Source organism: Populus euphratica, unplaced genomic scaffold, assembly GCF_000495115.2.
Source record: "Populus euphratica unplaced genomic scaffold, PopEup_1.0 scaffold73.1, whole genome shotgun sequence".
In the NCBI taxonomy this organism is placed as follows: domain Eukaryota; kingdom Viridiplantae; phylum Streptophyta; class Magnoliopsida; order Malpighiales; family Salicaceae; genus Populus; species Populus euphratica.
The window spans coordinates 348781-370900 of NW_011499895.1; the positions used below are offsets into that span (position 1 = coordinate 348781).

Sequence of the window (22120 nt, forward strand, 5' to 3'; positions counted from 1 at the left end):
TACCTATGGAAGACGCCGCTCGTGCCATAAACAATGCACGGTGCCTTTGTATTACTGGATCGTGCATAAAACATGCCAACAACTTTTTCAACAAAAAAATTAAATAAAAAATTACATTATTACCCCTGAAAAACCCAACAATTACAAAAAAAATCAACATGAAAATACAAATATACCCTTCTGACAATGGCTTAAAATTTTTAACTACAAGGTTAAATTTATAATTTTACTGTATATTAAAATATGAAATACTTAAAAAGATTCTTGATCAGAATTAAATGATTTTTTGTTTTTAAAGGTAACAAAATCATTTTATTATGCATAAATATGATAATAAAATTATTAAAGGTAACAAAATCATTTTATTATGCTGATAATAAAATAAAATATTTAGGCAATTATCAAATGATAAACTGACCAAATAATAAAAATACTATTTTACCCCTAAAAGGCAACAATCTGAGAGTATTTTTAATGGTTAAATCATCATTTTATTATTAAAATTCACATTAAACAAAGATATATTTGCAGTAAAAACACTGTGTCTTCTAGCTTTTCTTTTAATGAGAATCCACATTAAATTTTGAGAAGTTACCCATTAATTTGATAAATTAAAATGTGAAATGTCTGTAAAGATTTTTCACTAGAGTTAAATAATTTTTTACTTTTAAAGAAAAAAAAGTTATTTTATTATGCATAAACATGATAAAAAACAATAAAACTCTTGAATAATTATCAAATAACAAATTAAAAAAAAACCATTTTACTTATAAAAAAACAACATTTTAAGAGTTTTTTCAAGGGCCAAATTATCAATTCACCATTAAAATTCAGGATAAACAAAATCCATAGTAAAAACATGATGTATTTTAACTTTTCTTTCTTGAGAGTTCACATTAAATTTTAAGAAATCATTAAATGATTTGATATATTATTTATGATAATAAATTCAAGTAAGAATTTGATTTTGGTTGATAAATTTATTTGATATGTCTTTATTTAATAAACTAGATTTTAAATTGATACATTTATTCGATATGTCTTTATTTAATAAACTATTTTAAACTAATTCATGTAATAATTTTTTTTCTAAATTCTCTCCAGAAATTCTATTCAAGATTCCAAATTTTGTCAAATGCAAAACAAATCATAAAAAAACATTATATTTTATTTATTTTTTTCTTATGAAAAATAACACGAAACAAACCACTACATGAGCTTCCACCTCCTATAACATGAGCAAACTCAACTACAGAGCCGGAGATTCTCCCGCGTTAAGGAATTTTCAAAATACTTCAGAAAGAATGGCCTCTAGCCAACCAGCAACGGACACCAAAACGGCATCATCACAAACAGATGACCAGTCACTGAAGCTCGCCGTTGCAATCTCACTTCTCCGCTCAAAACTTCTCCAAAAACAGCCTCCCCCTCCCCCTCCCCCTCCCCCTCCCCCTCCCCCTCCCCCTCCCCCTCCCCCTCCCCCTCCCCCTCCCCCTCCCCCTCCCCCTCCCCCTCCCCCTCCCCCTCCTCCTAGCAATCCTCCTTCAGAATCCGACGCTCTTCGCTGGAAACGAAAGGTTTTTTCATCATCTCTATTCTCTGTTTGGTTCACTATAAAATGCAGACGTTTAAGTCAAAATGAATGCGATTAGGTTTTGAGAAAACAAACGGAGTATAATTGCTCCACTGTTGATTTCTATGTTTTTCTTGAAAGGCTAAAGAGCGAAAACGAGAACTTCTTCGACTGAGAGAAGATCTCAGGGAAGCCGAAGGTTCTAGAATATATTTCTCCCTCTCTTTCGGTTTAGGTTCTTGAATTTTGATCATGTTTCTGATTTTTTTTTTCTATTTTGTGTTCTAGATGCTTCACAATGTGATTTGTTTCCTCAAACTGCGTTATGCAAATGCTATTTCTTCGATAATTTGGGGAAATTAAGCCCTAAGCCAGTCGGAGACGGCTCCGATCGCAGATTTAACGATATTCTTCGCCGTCGATTTCTTAGACAGGGTCTCATTATGATTGACATACGATTTTCACTCTTAGGTTATTAATTAGTTTCACCAATCAATTAATTCAATAACTTGATTGGTTTTTGAATTTTGCAGTGCGGATAAAAGAAAGAAGGAAGAGAATAAATAATTCAAATATAAAACGACGCTTTTCAGGTTATTGGGCTTAATTGACTTTTTTTTCCCTCAAATTAGTGGCGTTTTGATTCAAATGTGCTTAATTGAGTTAAGTCCTGTTTATTGCTTTTCTTCTTGTTTATCCTTATGATTTCTTCTTCTTTTATTTGTTGCTTAATTTACTTAGATATTCGGAAATTTATAAAAAGAGAAAAATTCAAGTACTTTAGAGCAATGTGGGTGCACATTTAGACCTTTTCTTGTTACATTAATAATGGATGTTTTATTTATTATAAAATGGCAGATATATACAGCAAAAATGAAGCAGAGCAACTTAGGGCCGCCGTTGATTTTCTTGTGGAGCTTTGTGACACTACTTCGCCTGCAAGAGTGAATTATGTACTATTGTTTGGTGCTTTTATTTTGTTTTTTTTTTTTTTAATATTCTCACACTAACCATAAGACAACCATGTTACTTGGTTGAGTTATCTTTCAGGTTTTGATTCTACGTCTGTTAAATTTTGCAGGTAGAGGAGGCTAATTTTGCTAACTGGTCACACCAAGCTGCAGACTTCATTTTAGGTAATCACAGAGTACTTTTAGATCCCATTCCATAAGTATTAAAAATAATCACAATCAGCATTAGCATCTATCTCGACAGAGTAGTGTTTAATCTCCATGAAATAGCATTTTCTTGAATTTATAAGTACCTTGAACGGCATATTTATGGCTTTAAAATGCTTTTTGATTAGTATATTTTATTTTCTTCACATGAGTATTTGCAATTTTTTGACACTGAGATCAATAGAGATTTCTTTTCTTTTCATCGTCGTGACCTTCGATGCATGTGGAATAAGCTTAAAACATCTTCAGTTGACTTTTTTTTTTTTTGTTATTTTAGGAAGTCACAAAACCTACATATTAGTTCATAGCTGATTACTCCGTGGAAGTTATATGGTTGATCTTCTAGTAGAATATGGTAAGTGCTAGGATTTGGAAGGCAAGAACAATGAGAGGAATTTATAGACACCTTTCTGTTTATCTGGAACAGATATGTTAGTATATTAAGATGATTCAAATCCGATTTGAATAAGTGTGGAGTGTCCTAATCAGCGTTCTAATGAATTTGAACAGAATTCAACTCAGTTTGCCAGGCAGACCTTCAGATTTGTTATCATATTCAAGAGATTTATTTGGAATTTTGTTTTAGGATTTGGTGTTTGCTCTATTGCAAGTGAAGGAATTGTGATGGCAAATGAATCTACCATCTTTTCCTTATTTCAGGAAGGAGTTGGGTGCAATCCCATTGCTGCTGTTATATTGTGTAGATTGGTGATTTTGCTTAACTTTCACTAAGGAAAAAATGTGCAAACTGATTGGACATAATGCAGATGCAGATAGAAAGGGAAGTATTCTCGCTATCTATGCTATAATAGGTATAAGATATAACCTGGACTATTTAATGTTCTCAACCTAGTTAAACCTCATAAATTAAATTGAATGTGTCGATGCCATGAAACATGATGGTATTCTGGCTATATCCTGTATGAACTCATGCAAGCAGTTGGAAAAAGTAACATAGGATGAGGGGAGGAAGAGGTTGGATTTGTCCTAGGCAGTAGTAGCTGTCGATTAATTCAAGAGGAAGTTGCTATAGAGCAAAAGTGGGTTGCAGTGCTGTTAGAGGACATAATATCTCAAATTCTCAATGGATTGATTATTGGTTCTAAATGGTGCTAGTACCTTGAAAATGTTTCAAGTAAGTGATTCAGAGTAGTTAGTGATGGAGAACTTGTAATAAAATAAATTAAAATATGCCTATTTATTTTACTTGCCAATCTCCATCAGTTAGGTGCTAGCATTTGTTCAATCAAGTACCAGAAACAATCTGGCATTTGTTCGATTCAGTACAAGAAAGTTTTAGGTTCAAACATTAAAGTTTGAATATTTTCTTCTTTCTGTTTATTTATGTCTAGTGATGGACCGATAAGCTTCGCGTTATCTTTCTTTGTACGATTTCTCCTCGTTGATAGATTGGTTAGGGGCCATCATATCTACCCGCAATCACCACTTTGCTAATTTTTTCTCCTGTTTCTTACGCTATTTTCAGTTTTAATCTTCTCCCTTTCTCTTGTAGCATCATTGAGGAACCTGTTATCAATAGGAAATAACATGGAGCTCATTGAAGGAATTGTCAGTCGCTTAATTGTGCGTTTAGTTAAAAGGATGTGTTCCCCTTCAGATGAAGATGGTAAGCATTTGGCTGCTTTTGGGACTTAAGATGTATTAAATCTTAATAAATGCAAATGGTGTTTAAACAGTAGGAACTTTGATTTTTTTTCAACCTCTCTTTTATTTGAACTAAACTCTTGATTTCTTTACTAACAAAACTGTAAGAACACAATGTTTTGGTCTGTTCCAATGAGTGATACTATAGGTTGTTTTATATTATTGTAGTTTTGGCTTGTTAATGAGTTCTTCCTGTTAATATCTTGATATGCTGTTACAGAGTCACGTCAAACTGACACTGACACCCAGTTCTGTATTCAACAATTGATCCGCAAGCTTGGATGTGAACCTCACATTGGGCAGCGAGCAATACTTTCAGTTTCTCAGAGAATTTCCATGGTAGCAGAAAATTTGTTATTCTTGGATCCATTCGATGAGGCCTTTTCAAACATGCATGAGTGCTTGTTCATAATGTAAGTAATCGATGGTAAGATTCACAATCATGATCATCAATTCCAACCCAAAACCTAACCGTTTCTTCAAAACTAAGTCCATTGAAAGGCCAAAGCCTGTTAATTTGAGCTTGGAAACAGCATATTATTATGAGATGCTAATCCGTGCATAATTTCTACTGGCTCTACTTATCCATCATGTCTTATCATCAGACATGTCTTTGAGGATATGCGATCTCATTTTGAGTTGTACTTTCATTACTATGGAAATGCCATAGTGGTTCTTCCATATAGAACTCAGATGCAAGTATAAGTTGGTTTTATTTATCCTATGATTACCATTATTATTTTAACTTTTTGTGGATGACAGGATCCAGCTTATTGAGTTTTTGATATCAGACTACTTGTTAACTTGGTCGAGGGACGAGGGCTTTGACCATGGTATTTATACTTAACAGGACTGGTGCCTGTTGATTAAACTTTCCCGTTCATTTCGCACTCTGTTTTCATGCTAGGTTTTTTACAATTAATATTTCTCTAAAGCTGGATCTGAATTTAATATATTATCAGCATTGAACATTGTTATTACACTCCTCTTTATTGGGTTCAAGATCAAAGTTTATTAGCAGGGATCAGAAACCATACACATGACATCCGATAGTTTCATTGCAGTGCTGTTTGAAGAGTGGGTGACCTCAGTTCTCCATGCTCGCAAAGCATTGGAGCTTCTTGAGAGCAGAAATGGGCTTTATGTTTTGTACATGGATCGAGTCACAGGTGAACTGGCTAAACATGTGGGCCAGGTTTCATCATTTCAGAAACTCAGCCAAGATATTCTTGACAATCTATTCTGCTGACGAAAGCGTGAATTCTTTAAGATATTCTTTAAGGAGTATGCTTAACAACAGACTAGGAAGCCGTTTGCCTATCTAAGATCCAAATAAAGCCGACTTCTGGAAGCATTGTATTTGAACAGATAGACGGAAAGATTTTATGCAATTAAGAATCATCTTCATTTTCGGCGCTTTCGTAGTTTATTGACACTTCATCGCTGCCTGGGTAGTCAATAGTTGACACCAGCATCAGTGATAATCCTCCATCCTAGCTTCATTTCGAGTCTAGTCTGCTTAGGTAATGAGGGCATTTCACCCCATGGATTTTATTGGTCGGGGTATCCTGTAGAAACTTCGAAGCTAGGGCTTAGGATAAAGAGGTCTTAGCTTAATTTCTCTCCTGACATGTGATCTATGACTCTGTTCTGCCTTTTCTGATCATGAAATCAAACGTAGTAAAATCATGCTCTTCCATGTTCCCTCTTCTTTCCGGAAAGTGATCCCTTATTTAAGGCCGTCTATCCTTGCCTCTCTTACTAATGGTATCGACCTCCTGGGCTGTTGTCGGTATTTTTCCACCGGCATCCACGTGTAGTGGCACTTTACAAGTCGGCAGCATTATTCTTTTCACTAATCCGATTGTCATAAATATCACTTTGGGCCCACCTCAACCACCAAAACTTGTTAATTACTGAAGGGGGAGATATTTTAAAGATCCATCATATCTCCTCCTTAATTACATGGTTCGTGGAGGTCCATTGGGCAACAGATATCATAGCTACTTTTGCTCAGAAGACATGACGCAAATGAGACATGTATTCACTCTCCTGCTCTTCAGCCTCCTCTTGCTTTCTCAATCCCTTCCAGGTTCAGCTGTCGGCAGGCAATTGGATAAAGCTCTTACCAAGTCCCAGCTGCCTCAGGGAAGACAAAATGACGTGATCAGTTCATTGCGGGCTCGGAAGTTAGGAGTTTACATCAGAAAAAAGGCTCGTGTTTATCCACGCACTGGTCGCAAATCATCTGCTATCCGAACCCAGGTTCCTTCCAGCCATGTGATTGGTTCTGTGCTTGCCTTCCTCAGTTTCTTCCTGCTCTAGGTCTTGTTATGGTTAATCGTCCAATTTGTTGAAGTTGATTGTTCAATGGTCCTCATATCGAGTGGCTTTACACCAAGTAGTGCTTAATCATATTTCAAAAAGGATGTCTCTTTTTTATGTTTGCGTGTGCCTTGTGTTTTATTTAGCATATCGTCTTAACACAACTCAAAAGTATTTGCATAGACAGAGAAGCTGGTAGTAATAGGGAGTTGCTTTTAGTAATACCTGGGCTGCTATTTTTCTTCAACCATGCAGTGGATACATGTATTTTCACATCTGATGTCCATGTGACTAGGGTTCCTGTGTAAGACAACGTGACAACGTTGTCAAGAATATAAAATATTACCCTATGTTTGCGTATCAGGTGTAGCGGATTGCCTTTGAGCTTTGGCTAACCACCTTTATATATATAAATGGAGGCATGGGGCCTAGTATTAATACTTATCTTCTTGTTTTGGACGAAGATACATATCTGGGGGTCTAAGTCATGCTTTTCTTGTAGCATTGAGTGTGACATTAGCTAATGGGATAAGAACTGTCTAATCAGCCTGAGTATGATGAATACTGTAACCGGCTCTTGTTTTTTATGCCTGAGTATGATGAATACTGTAACCGGCGGCTCTTGTTTTTTTATGTGTATGCATGTACACACATGTTAGTATTTTTAGGAGGTTTGGAAGTGTGTAGATGATATTTTTTAAAATATTTTTATTTTAAAATATTTTAAAACAATATTATTTAAAAAAGATATTTTTAAAATTACCGAATAAAACAATTTAAAATTTAATTTTTAGTAAAAAAAAAATTAATTTAAAATTTAATTTTTAGTAAAAAAAATAAATTTTTTAAAAATAGAATGGACTGTCTTTTCAAACTTTTGCTTACGTGTCCAGCAAATTGGGCATGCCTTGAGGAATTGGTGAAGGGGTGATGATAAGCTTGCCTGTTTGTATAATGCAATGGAAATATGATATAAAGTTGTTGAATACAGCAAAGCCTCCTGTTATATTGGGTTTTTAAAATTGCAGGTGGGTTTTAAAATTTTTTATTATTATTACTCATATTTTTTAATTATCTTAATATATTAATATTAAAAATAATTTTTTAATATATTTTTAAATGAATAATACTTTTAAAAATCTTGCTATAATTCCAAATATACGCAATTAGATATATTATGATATTTCATCCTTGGGAAACAACATCCGGAGGTCTTTTCTGTTACTTGACATTTGTTCAGGGCGACAGCTTTAAGGAATCTGGGTCTTATAAAAATTTAATTTTCTCAAAACTTCCAATTTTAAATGGCCTTCCAGCGGCTAAATATCAGAGCGATACATGCAAAATCCACCAGCATATGCCCCACTATTGATATTAATCTTTTAGGCATCTAAAAAGAATAAATGAAAAAGGAAAATTCAAAACAAAAAATGCTTTAAGAAAAAAACATTTAGCGCTTTCCGACACTGCCTTCAAATCCGTCGAACTGGTTTTTATATATATTTTTTATTTATTTATATGGATGTGTGGATTAGTTTAGTGTATTATAATTAATTTTATAATTTATTAAATATTTTGTAAGTTTAATAAATATATAAGACATATAAATGATAACCATGTACAATAAAACTCGAACTCGGATCTAGAGAAAAAAAATAAATTCCTCCCACCAATAGAATAATAGCTCGAGTGCATTCTTACATTTCTTTCATACCAAGATATTACTTGATGTATGCAAGTCAAAGTACTTTTACCCGTCAATTCAACAAGCCGAAATCAAAATAAAAGTAAGTGATATCTATATAATAGAAAAATCATTTCCTTTAGCGTATTAATTTTGTGTTTAACATCAACTATACAGCACAAATGATGATCATATTGCAAAATAAAAATTAATTATGCTTGCAGATGACGTGCATCAAGGAGTAGGTTTCCAAGGACATGCAAAAGTAGTTTATGGTGGTGGAGATCTCCTTCGTCCTTGTACAGGCCCCCGAAAGGGGGCAAGCTCTTTACTGTTGAGACCCTCTTCCATCTTCTCCACCTTATCCGGACATGTTGCAGTTTGATTAATCATCTTTGTTTTCTATGGCGTGCTAGGAAGTATGACTATAATTACTATTTAAAGTATTTTTTATTTAAAAATAGATTAAAAATATATTTTATTTTATTTTTTAAAAATTATTTTTAAAATGAGCATATTAAAATAATAAATTAAATTAAAAAATTAAATTTTAGCTAAAAAAATCAAAAATTTAAATTTTTTAAAAACACGAGTTTACTTACTTTTCTAAACGGTTTGTAATTTGAATGTCAGCTACCATGGCATGTGAGACATGATACAGTTCTTATTTATTAGTAGGATTTCAACCGAGTGTTGAAAATAGTATGACGAATATCAATGAACAAGAACTTTGAAGGTTAAATATTTAGTGTTTTTAACAATTATTATAAGAGTTATGTGTTAATTAATATTAGAGCCCAACAATCCTAAATTATTGCTTGCTATGTGCTGCAATCCCAAGTTATTTTGTTTGTTGTGCTGCTAAATAATTATGGCAAGAAGAGGTCACAAAACAGAACGCGTTCAAGTAAGGGAGGATAAAGAGATTTTCTTTGGGAGAGATGTTTAGGAGATGATGATAAAAGACATGCAAAGATGGATTGTAGAATTAAAAAGAGATATTCAATAACTTGTGATAAAAGACATGTGGAGATAAATTTCAAAATTAACCCGTCAATTGATGGAAGTGAGAAGTCTAAAATATATTGATGGAAGTGAGAAGTCTAAAATATTGTTATAAGAGTGATCATGAATCCGTGACGAGATAACTTATTGACTAAGATATGTATTGTGAATATTTTAGGGATCACATTTATGATGAGATATATATGGATTGGTGTTCTACACCAATTTATAATGATTATTTTGTTGTTGATGATGATATCATAAACAATAATAGTAATAGTAATCATGATATCATTAATGATATATTTGTTGATAAAATAAAGGTTGAGTGCAAAGAAAACATGAAAGGTGCTTAAGAAAAAAATTATTGATATAAACTATATTTATCCTTTTAATTACAAAATTAATGTATTATAAAAGTAAATGTATTTAAGGGTTATGTGGATACAATAATTATTAGTAAAGAAAATTTGAGGTTTGAAATTTATTACTTTAAAAGCTAATAAAAGATTAATAATTCATCAATTATTGTTTCGTATATAAATTTTATTTTAAATTTTAAAATGAAGGGACTAAAATTGATGTTTAAAATTATTATGTACTTGAAGCAAAAGGATAAAAAGGAATAAGAAGCCTTTATTGAACATCCACGTGATCAAGGCAAGACCAATTTGAAATTGATGATGAGTTTTTTTCAATCCAAAAAGACTAATACATGAGATTTTTTCTAATACATAGCTTTATATTATTAGGCATAATGCTTCATCCAACCATTAAATTTGACTAAAATTTTTCTAAAATATTCTAAAGACCATGTTTCCTATAGGGTTTAAAGTTGTCAATGATTAAAGATTGGGAAGGCCCTTTGATAATGCTTAGAAGTTACTTTTTAAGATATGTTATATTTTTCTAGTTGATTAAGGATTCTTTTTTGTATTTGGATTTAAACTCTTTTATTATTATTTTAAACTTTTTTAGGACTTTTTTCCCTAGTTTGTTTAGAAATTTTATAGTTTTTCCTTTATATTTAAGTTTTCTTATTGGTTCAAAAAAGTTTTTAATTTTATTTAAGGATCTGTAAACCTTTTAAAGAGGTAGACTACCTGAAGAGAAAATATCAAGTAATAAAATTTTGAATTGCAGTTTTTATATGATCCTTATTCAGTATAATTTTGTATTCTTGTGCTTGTTATATTTCTTATATTGCTTCCATCTATGTCAATTGATATAAGAGCTTTGCAATGATTTGATTTCAACATTCTTTAACATACTCTTAATTTTGAAAGATATGATATCAAACTTCTTCTTTTTTTTAATTTTTCTTCTTGGTTTGATTTATTTCTTGCACATTCACTTACTATAGAACTTTGTTTTCGACAACATCCTAAACATTAATATACTTAAAGAAAGATTGAATATGAACATTGAGCAATCTATAAATTCTATATTAGAACCCATCATTTTAATTGAATGGTTATGATACTAATTGTTGGAAACATTAAATCCAAGCATTGATACCAATTGTTACGAACACCAAGCACACAAAAATTGGTTAATCAGATGAAAGCAAATGAAGAAAAGATGACATATCTCCTAATTATAGAGAAAATTATTTGAAAACTAACACTTCATTTTGAGTAAATGTAGCAACTATTGAAGAATCAAAAGATTTGAGTGGGATGTTAGCTGGTGAATTGCAAGGTTTATTAGCAGCTTATAAGCATCACTTGAATTTAAAGAATTTTATGGTAGCCATTGAAAAAGAATTTCAATATTAGCTCAACATGATGACCAAAGAGAAAATATTAAACAAGATTAAGCACTACCAATGTGGTCACGGTTGCAGAAGTGGAAGAAATAACAGATTTGATTAGCAACAAGGATATAAAAACTTCAAATAATAGAGGTGGATGAGATTCAATTAAGCATGACAAGTCATGGATTCAATTCCAAAAATTCTAGAAGTAAGGTCATTATAAAAAGATTGTAAGTCTTATATTCAACGTCATTACTGCAAAAGGTTTGATCATTATTAATATAAGTGTCAACTTAAAAACTTAAATAATGAGAAGGTACATGTAAAATTTATGAAGACTAATAAAAATACATCCGCGACTTTGTTTTTTTCAAGTCATAATATAGAAAAAAAAGAAAAAATGTCTTTAGAAGAGACTTGTTATATGAACAAGAAAAATCAAGTATGGTATTAAGACACTCCCGTGACTTAAAAACTAGAATTTATAACCGAGGAAGACAAATTATAAAATTAATAAGGAAAAATATGAAATTGAATGAGAGTTGAATGATGAAAATAAAAAACTACGAAAGGAAGTTAAACGTATAGCTATGAATAGAGAAGTTGTTTTTAGATTGCTCAAAGATAAATGTGATAACTTTAAACTAAAAAAGAAAGCAATACAAGATCACTATAAGCAAGATGTTGAGTCATTTAATCGTAAACATAAAGATTTCAAGAATAAAAGGGAGAAATAAAGCTCTAAATGGTTCAAAAGGACTCAAAAGAAACATGTAGACTTTTTGTTGGATATTAAGATATAGAAAAAAGAACTAGAGAGAAGTATTGATAAAATTTATGAATATATAAAAAGCTATTTATTGAATAAAGGGAAATCATTTGAGCGAGAAAAAAAGAGGCTTGCTTCAACATGGTGCTTCTTTTAAAGATATATATATATAAAAAAAAAAAAAGTAGAAAAAAAGTTGGAACAAGTTGCTTTAGATGTAAAGAAACTTAATGGTGAAAAAAAGTAAAAGCCTATGGAAATTTAGCCACAACTAATAAATAATCAAACCCTATTTGTAATATCAATAAATAATAGCCAAAAATCATAACATGTTAGAAGAAGACCTACATGGATAAGTTATTATGAGGTAAGTACAATTAATTAATTTGATGATTAACTACCTCATTTTACTCTATTATTAAATTGTAATCCTATAACTTTTGAAGATACTATAAGATAAATAACGTGATAAAAAATTATAGCCGATAACATTGATGTCATTGAAAAAAAAAACATGTGAGAATTTATAAATCTTTCAAAAGAATAAAAAGTTATTGGTGTAAAATGAATATTTAAGACAAAATTACTGGTGTGAAATCCTTCATTATTAAACTAAGTGATTAAGAACATCTATTTAAGGGGGGCTTATTAGATATTAATTAGAATTTTAGTGTAGGTAGGAATCCTTGATATTAAAGTATTTATGTTAGACTAATTAATCAGAATCCTTGTTGAGTTGGTTAGTTAGAATCCTTACTAGATTATGATAGTTATAACTAGTAATTTTCCTCTAAATATAAAGGCAATGTAGTCATAATTTTTTTAAAAAGTGCTAAAAAATGTGTTGAATATCAATGAATAGAACGATAAGAGATTAAAAACTTGATGTTTAGTGTTTTTAACATATAGTTCTTGCAATTAAATCCAACATATAGCTTGTAACAAAACTATTTAACAATGCACACTTGAAAGAAAAACTTGAACGTTGTGTCTCTCTAGCTAAAATTTTAAGGGAAATTAAGGGATTTGGATCTACCTATTTTGTGTCAGCTGAAAGATGCTTGCTTGTTGAATTTTTTGTTCTTCAACGTCCAGTTAATCAATCAACAATGTTTTTCTTCAGCGCTTACTTGGTACGTAACAGCATGATACACGGCCGCTCTTTTTTAATAAGTTTCCTGAGCTATTAATCCTCTGTTATCCATTAAAAATAATCTTCCCAAACAAAATTAAAATACCATTAACCCTTCCCTTCCTCTCCAATCACTTCTTTCCCAGACAAATTGTAAGGAAACAAGTAATCTGCTCAAGTATAAACAACTTGTTGGGGATGGCCAACAATTTATCATATTATATCAAGCTGTTGCTCCCTCTTTAGTCTCAGCCATTTATATCCCACACGACTAGATAGGTAAAGGAGCAGAGAAAATGAAAAGCTTTTGCCCGTATCACCAAGAAAATGTTTCAAAGAGATCTCAGATCATATGATATGATTATTTCATTACAGAATTGGGAAAAAACAACCTTGCTCGCACCTGAAAAACTCAAGCAGAACCTCACTCATGATTTTGTTATTGTTATTCCGCAACCTAACACAGGGTTATGGAGAAGCATTAAGAACTAGAGAAGAGGCATGTGGTTGCCGCAGCACAACAATACGGAAATCCAACATTGGATTAACTACTACAAGAAAACTTTCCTAGGCAAGAACTTAAGGTGATCTTATAGATCATTCAATAAATTTTCTTCTAAACAAAGATGATATGCTCTGATTGCCTGCTAAATGGCTTCATTCCAGTTAACTAACCATTCTCTCTCTAGCCCAACCCATAAAGAAGACTCAAATAGGAAAGTAGACTGCTCATATCGATTAAAAAATGTCTAACATGTGAATGAAAGAAACCAGGAAAGAACTTCATGGCTAGAGATATGAACGAATGAATCCAAATAGGAAAGTAGACTGTTCATATCGATTAAAAAAAATAAGTAAACAGCAAACCGCAAATCCCTGTTACAACCTACTCCGTTTGTCTGAAGATGGCTAAAATACTTTACAATCAAAAATTCTGAAGAGAAGGCTATCTTGCGAGATTGAGAAAATTAAGATGCTAAGAGGTGAGAAGCCAGTAAAAAGTATAATCATGAACACTCAATAAACAAACTATCTCTGATGAAATCAATCAAAAACCCACAACACCAAATCACAAGAAAAAAACATTTGGAAAATTAAGAGCATTTCCATTAAAAGAAACGTAGTTTAAACACCACATACAAATTCCATTCAGGAAATGGCATTCTACAAATTCTACAAAACGAAAGGGACTAGTTACCGTTCACTGCTACGCCGGGGCATAAAGTGGACGCCTGTACTCATCAAAATACTCATTGCGATCGATAAACACAATAGCATAGAGAGCATAAATTATTCCAGGAACGTAGCCTAAAATAGTCAGTAACAGGCAAATGCAAAATTCCACCTGCAGAAATAATAATAATAATAAATAGTTATCAACAATATTAAATTTCTTGGATCTAAAAAGAATACAACAGAGAAGAGAAAGTGAGAGGCGTACACTGCAGCAGCCATGCCTGAAGCAAACACCGAGAGGAGGTAGCAAGATGGCGATGAGGATTTCGCAGCAGATCTCACAACGACTTGGCATTTTCTCTCGCTACAAAGGCTGATGATACAACTGCAAGATTAAAATCCAAAAGTATTTATGGTTCTTAATGGAGAAGAAAACAAACATGGGACCTCGTATTAAATTGGGAATTCAAGGACGGTGGATCACAAATTAATTAAGGAGCTATTTTCTTTGTTTGTATATTCGTGGTTCAGACTAAACAATCAATATGTTAGCGAAATATCTTACAGGTAAAGAATCTCTCTCTCTTTTTTTTAAGATAATTTTTTATCAAATATTAATCCTGAATCAATTGAAATTTTTTAATACTTATTTGAATTTGTATTTTAATTTTATTATAGTTTATATTTAGTATAGGTATATTACATTGAGGTATATACAAATCATTCATATAATTATTAGAATTATATAAATATTATTATTATAAAATAACTTACTATTAAATTTATATTCATTTAATACTAATATGACAATTCATAATAAATTTTGAAAAGTTTTGGGCAATGATTGTAAGATTAAATTAATACTTAACTGAAGAACATTCTATTATCATCCGGTGGAACAATGTTGTAGGGATTTCATACTTCTCAATTCTATTAGCCTCATCAAATAATTTTTTAAGATGTATAATTATAATATAAATATTCATATTCTCATGTTTTCTTTGAAATTCATATAACATATTTGCTAACAATACATATACAACCTGTTAATTATCATCAACATGATGTTGATATTCATTCCTAATATTTTCTCTAATATCTTAACAAGAGCATTTGAAATTGAGTTTTCTAGAATGTATAACCTCCTTTTCTTCTAAAGAACAATTCTTACATTTCGATGTCAATTCAAGAAATTTTGTCTAATCAATTTATTAGTATTAAGCACGCTTTGTAAAGATATGATACTTCTCATTTCGATTTATCAACTTATTTATATAAAGATAAAAAGTATTAGTTTCATGCATATATATTTAAATTCCAAATTTAAATAAGGTTTTTAATTTTAAATTGGTGTCCCATTATTTTCTTATAAGTTCATAAACCTTCTTATTAATTTAGGAAATCTGGCTTAGATATTTCTAGTAAGCTAGGATCCCATTTAATTTATCTGACCTTAAATGACTTAACAAATCAAAATAAATTACATTAAATAAATAACATAGTTTATCAATCACATCTTTATGTGACTCTTAAATCAGTTAAGTAACAACTTTTTGTATGAATATATCTTATATGTTTCACCTAACCTATACATCTAACCCTATATGATCATGAGGGACTCATCCAAATCATATAAGTTAGTTAAATATAATCTGATTTTATAGAATTAAACATATTTGATTAACAGTAACCTTATGTTACTTAACAAGTTTTTCATGAATAAAACTCTGGTTTTATGCATATAAAATTGGAGGGCAACTATTTATGTTTTTAACATGTACTTAATATATTAATGAAGAATTTATTTTCAATTAATTAGGTCTCATACATAACATGGTATATCAAATATACATTTCATACATAACAATTTTTATATAAACAAACACCTCTAGCATGTTATTCTAATTGGGTAATTATAGATATATCTAAACTAATTCCCTCAAGCCATTAAATAGAATCAAATGTAGCAAGTCTTCATAAGTCTACTGCAAACACCTTGATTGTAGCCTTCATTGCAATCTCTTTCTTCGTTTTGGATTACATAACAATTTCCTATCTAAATTCTTACATTTCTAAATTATGTAATATTTATATAATTAATTAATAAACCATGAGTTATATTTAAGTGGAATTAGATGAGAAATTAATTACAATGCAGAAGAAAAATAAAGAAATGTAGGACACATAAATGCTATTTGATAAAAATTACAATTATTCAATCATCAAATAAAAGCACAATCACATTTGTCTTTAGTGTCCATAATTAACCATCATTCATAAAAACATTTTAATATGCGTAATTAGAAATCTATTGCATGTTATTCTAATTTTTAGCTTTATATGCAATTTAAAATAATAATTCTAATGCTTAGAAATATTTATTCAAATCAATTTGATAATTTCCCAAACAATTTTTTTGGTCTTCAAAAACTCATTAAATTAGAAAAACTATTTTTCTAAAATTTAATCAAACCATTTAATTAAACAAATTTTAATCCTATAGGTATTATGTAAAACTAAAATAAATGAATTAAACAATTTAATTCATTCCTAATCCTATCAAGAAAATTAACTACAGTTAATTTTAATTTAGGGTATAAAATCTAAATTATATTTATAAAGGGTAAATTCATAATTTACCTTGAGACTCTAAATTGTAATAAGACAAAGTTTTAGGATTATATTCACAATATACAAACTTAAAAACCTAATACTTAAAATTAAAAAGGGATATGGGTAAGGGGGTAATTTCCCCAAATCCTAAAGAGAAAAATTGATCTTTTTCTTTAGAAGCTGCTATCATTGTTGTCTATGACTAGTGGAAACCCTTGATTGTTTGCACATCCAAAACACGTTGTAGCCTGGGGCGACAGCCTTGCCAGATGTGTTGTTGTCTTGGACAATAACAACATTGTGGCCAAGTGTAGCTAAGTGTACTAAGGGTTGGCACTGCCACTAGTAACGTTTTAGCATTAAGATTTTGACTAGATTTAAAACTTTAGCTATATCTAATTTGGCTAAAATAGTAACTGATTTATTTTTTTCTTGATTTTAAAAATGCATTGAAAGAAAAACCTAACCTATTTTGGAAAAAATATATTTATTTTGTACACATAAAATTAATTTCTAATTAACACCAATAGCAATTAAATATGCGGTTAACCCTGATTGTTCTAACAAAGACTTCATTATCATTGTTAGGTTTCCTAAATATCATAAACATAATGAAAACAATAAAATAGCGTTATTTAGGAGTCCCTATGATCTTGTTAAACAAATCTACAGTTATTTAGAGATTTATTACATATTTGATCTTCTTCGGCTTTGAATAATTTTTTAAAGATTAGGTTATCAAAAATCAAAAATCGTTCAATTATCCATCCTCTAATAGTAATCCACACGAACCACTAGTGAGAAATCTCTTAAATCTTTATTTAAAAGAGAGAAATTGCTATGCTTAGGGTATTAACTTTCTATTTTTTAGCTTACATAGTTTTTTTTATTTAATAGACAACCATATAAAAATAAGAGTCATAACTTACTATTTATAAAAAAATCTTAAAAACCCTACCCCCTAAATAATATTTATATATTAATTAAGGATAATTTTAAAAATTAACTCAATCAAGTCCTTACTTGATTTTTCTAGGTCTAGAAATATAATTTCTATATTAATTATATTCTAGTTCTTAATTTCTAAAATATATTTTAATCAAGTCATCCCAATTTATTTTTTAACTAATATTTTTTTATGTGTGTGACCTATTAAGTTTCTAACATGTTGATTCAAATACAAATTATAATTATAATTAAATAAAATTAAATAAATTAAAAAATTTAATTTATTATTAACTTAACAATTGATTAATTTATATTAGAAAATCAGATGCATCATCTAGCAATGTGTCATAATCCCCTAAATATTAGAAAAGTCAATAATGATTTGACTTAACCTTTTAGTGATTGGTTTTTTAATGTAATTAATATACTTTCATCAACAATGTTTCAATTTAATATTAAAGCATATGGTATGTCTACCATGTTAAATCATGTTTATTATCTATATAATAGTCATTGATCGTTTGAATAAGATTTAAAACTCTTTTCAAATCTCATTTCATATTGACCAACAATTTCTTAGTCAATACTATTTGAGAAGAAATGAAACATTATTTCTAATTTATCTAGGTGATGAATCCTCTCTTGATCACTCTAGTACCTTCATATAACTCATGTTATACCTAATATTTATCTATTTGTTATCTTAATTAAGATAACATGTAACAGGTTCAAAGCATAATATTTTTTTATATAAGATAACTTAGTAATACAAAGTTTAAAGATTATTTACACAACAGTCACGTAAGTCATTCTATGAACATAGATGACCTCTTTATATAAAATTCTTATGCGGTTAGTTTAGTGTACATATATTATAACAAGCACCTATATATTAGTTTTATATATATATATATATATATATATATATATATATATATATATATATATATCTTTTATACCTCACCTTATGATAATAATTGTTTTCTTTCATAAGGAAAATAACATAATATGTACCTATTTTTACGACTTTAATAAATGTCAAGTATTTAAAAGAGTATTGACCATGAATATTTTAGTAACAATGTTTTGATGCAATATGAATCTAATAATTATAACAATTTTATAGTTTTTTTTGTAAAATATTTTTATCCTATAAATTTTATTTTTATTTTAAATTATAAATCAAATATTATATTATTTAATATAATATTATATAAATATTAAAAATAAATTAAGCCTATAATAATAATAAATATATATTTATATAAATATAATAATTTTACATGTAACTAACTGATCAGTTACATAGTATATTAAACTAACAAATAAGATCTAGGATTAAGGTATTTTCACCTTTTCCTTCCCCTTCACTTACAAGAGAGTCCTCCACACAATCAAGATAACTCATTTTACATATACATCAACTACTTTTCTTACCTTTAATTAATTTTCATCTAACACTATAGAATCGATCACCTTATTTTAACAGTTGCATGATCTTATTAATATTAAAATTATCTTCACATCATTCATCTCTCTTGTTATAAAATTATGCAATGAATGAATTATTTATTATTATATTAATTTATCTCTATTAATCAACTATTTCATTACCGTGAATCCATTAATATTTGAACCTATTAATTATTAGTATATAGATTTTTAATAATAAGAAGATCAAACATTCAATCTGTCATGTTTAATTATGTTTTTTTTTCTTATTTTTATACAATATATATACTAGTCAACTTATTTATATTTTATTATGGGTCAAATGAAAAATCAGTTTTTAACATTAAAAAAAATGAGAATATACAAGTGTTGTCATTTTTTTATATCAAAAAATATTTTAATTATCAAATGAAAGTTTGATGCTTGTATTTAACAAAATAAATTGATCATTATATGCATTAATATGTTTTAAAAGAGTTGTTAATGAAAATAAAAAAAAAACTAAAAGATATATATAAATTAAGATATCTGATCTCAAACCACAAAAAACTGTGTAATTTTTATCATTCAATTATATTAATGGATTACTAAATTGACTCTTTATAAACTATAGATAGATGACCCATCCTATCACGCGGTTGACCTGGTCCAGGTTTTTTAAAAAGAAAAAAACCATAAAATGAAGTTGTTTTAAAAAAAGGATTAAAGCTTGTGTCAATAAATTACTAAGTTGATTATCTATAAATTATATGTATATGATTCATCCTATATTGGGATAGATCTGGTCCAAGTTTCTTTTAATTAACAAAATTTTTATGTTTTTCAATAGAAAAAAAATAAGTGAATCCTAAATGATGATATATGAATTCAAGCATGTATCTTATTATTATTAGTTTGGTTTGCTGCGTAGTTAAAAAAACTAGCTTGACTTGATGACTCACCTTAGTAATTTATTAACCTAAAACTTCATCTAGTTTGTTTTTGTTAAAACAACTTTATTGTAAGGTTCTTTTTTTAAAAAGCTTGGATTAGATTGATATTGGGATATGATGGATCATATATATATGGTTCATAAAGAATCAACTTGGTAATCCATTGACATGAGCTTTAGTCATTTTTTTTAAAACAACTTCATTTTAAGGAATTTTTTATTTTTAAAAAAGCTTGGACCAACTCAACCATAAGATAAGATAGGTCATATAAATATAGTTTATAGAGAGTCAATTTAGTAATTCATTAACATAATTGAATGATAAAAATTGCACAGCTCCTCATAGCTCAAGATCATATATTTTAATTTGCATATATCTTTCAATTTTTTGATTTAGTTTCTGATTATCGTTAACAATTTGTTCAATAATATTTTACAAATAATAATTTATTTTCAATATCATCCAATTATTTCAACCACTAATATTATTTCACAACCGCCACCTCACCATCACCACCATTATCTCCTTATCTTTTACTAAAATCACTTTTTTTTTTACTATTATTATCACCTAATTGTCACCATTCCTTTTTTTACCACCACCACCATTACTATAACCACCTTACCACCATCACTATTAAAAATATTTTATGCAAAATAAATGCATTCTTAGCAGAAAAAAGATAAAAATATAACATAATTTAACAAAAACAATCATAAATATTTTGCGAGATGACAAGCAATAAACAATTAAATGAAACTTGTAGTCAATAAATAACTTTATCTTTTCTCACATGTTTTCGAGCAAGTTTTTTACTCATTTCTCAAACCTAAGGATTGCAATGTAAATAAAATAAAGTTTTTAGATAAAAAATTAAAATTAAAGAGATCAAAATGTAATAAAAAATTTACATACTGTAATATAAACAAAATAAATTTTATGGATAAAAAATAAAACTAAAGGGATCTAAATGTATGTGAATAAAGAATACAAGGGTATAAATACACTTTTTTGTGTGAATTCAAGATAACAACATGCTGAATTTGTTTGGTTTTCATTTTGATCCCATTTCTTTTAATTTTATCTTTATGCTATAAATTCAAGCTTAATATAATTAATTATGCCTTCAATCAAGCTTTGCAATCTTCTTCAATAAAATGTCAATATTAGAGAATATCAACTAAAAACCACAATAAACAACACATGAAATAATACAATCCAAAAAAAAAAGTCTAAAAAAAAAGAATTTATACAGTGTAATTCATAATAAATTGTGAGAGATCGTTAGCATTAAAAACGCCTCACCAATTATTTCGCCTTGTAATTGTAATTGGCATTAAAAATGCCTCACCAATTATTTCGCCTTGTAATTGTAATTCTAATTAAAAATGCCTATAATTCTATATATATATATGCGTGTGCGCGTGTGCGGGGCGTGCCTTCATTGCGTGCATTTTCGGATATCTCAGAAGCGATGGGCGCAGGGAAGGAGGTTCAACTTTCAGTGGGTGAATAAATGCTTACCCAATCCACAATTGGGAAGTATATCTCATGTCTGCTGACATGATTCTGCATAGAGATTCGTTGGAATATATACGAGTAGTATAATTTTAATATTAATATTAAAAATAAAAAAATTATTTTCATACCTTTATAAATAAAAATTATTTTTTAAAAACAACAGCTGTAAATACTCTTCAAGTTAGTTTTCTTTGAAAAAATCTTTGAAGGTGCTCATGACTTCAATGTACTCTTTACAGGGAGCTTGGCTTCTTTATTTCTTTTCCGTGATTGGACTAAAATAAAACACGTGTTGACTTCTTGGTCATGTCACATTCGAAGGTGAAAGATAGCACGTCTCATCTCCTTGGAACTCTAGCCACCATATCTGTTCATTGACCATTCATATCAC

General features: G+C 29.3%; 2 protein-coding genes across 2 annotated transcripts; one reads left to right on the forward strand and one right to left on the reverse strand.

Annotated features, from left to right (window-relative positions):
- The first annotated feature begins 1304 nt into the window (after positions 1–1304).
- On the forward strand, positions 1305–7104 carry MPS1 (multipolar spindle 1). Its single transcript, XM_011035207.1, has 11 exons — positions 1305–1420; positions 1508–1577; positions 1715–1772; positions 1862–2008; positions 2107–2166; positions 2432–2526; positions 2655–2709; positions 4265–4378; positions 4637–4829; positions 5179–5249; positions 5481–7104. Exons 1-11 carry the CDS (start codon positions 1305–1307, stop codon positions 5663–5665), a joined length of 1164 nt encoding a protein of 387 aa, XP_011033509.1. The 3' UTR covers positions 5666–7104.
- A 6980-nt stretch (positions 7105–14084) lies between these two features.
- LOC105131895 (UPF0057 membrane protein At4g30660-like) lies at positions 14085–14765 on the reverse strand. Its single transcript, XM_011035089.1, has 2 exons — positions 14529–14765; positions 14085–14432 (listed from the first exon to the last, which is right to left on the reverse strand). The coding sequence occupies exons 1-2, from the start codon at positions 14616–14618 to the stop codon at positions 14295–14297; spliced, it is 228 nt and encodes a 75-aa protein (XP_011033391.1). The 5' UTR covers positions 14619–14765; the 3' UTR covers positions 14085–14294.
- Positions 14766–22120: the final 7355 nt, after the last annotated feature.

Bases quoted from the DNA above. Each gene is read 5' to 3' on its own strand.
- LOC105131895 (XM_011035089.1), bottom strand. From the start codon at position 14,618: ATGCCAAGTCGTTGTGAGATCTGCTGCGAAATCCTCATCGCCATCTTG. The intron at 14,433-14,528 runs GTACGCCTCTCA...TTATTTCTGCAG, and splicing joins TCAGGCATGGCTGCTGCAGT to GTGGAATTTTGCATTTGCCT.
- MPS1 (XM_011035207.1), top strand. From the start codon at position 1,305: ATGGCCTCTAGCCAACCAGCAACGGACACCAAAACGGCATCATCACAA. The intron at 1,773-1,861 runs GTTCTAGAATAT...TTTGTGTTCTAG, and splicing joins AGATCTCAGGGAAGCCGAAG to ATGCTTCACAATGTGATTTG. The intron at 2,710-4,264 runs GTAATCACAGAG...TTTCTCTTGTAG, and splicing joins AGCTGCAGACTTCATTTTAG to CATCATTGAGGAACCTGTTA.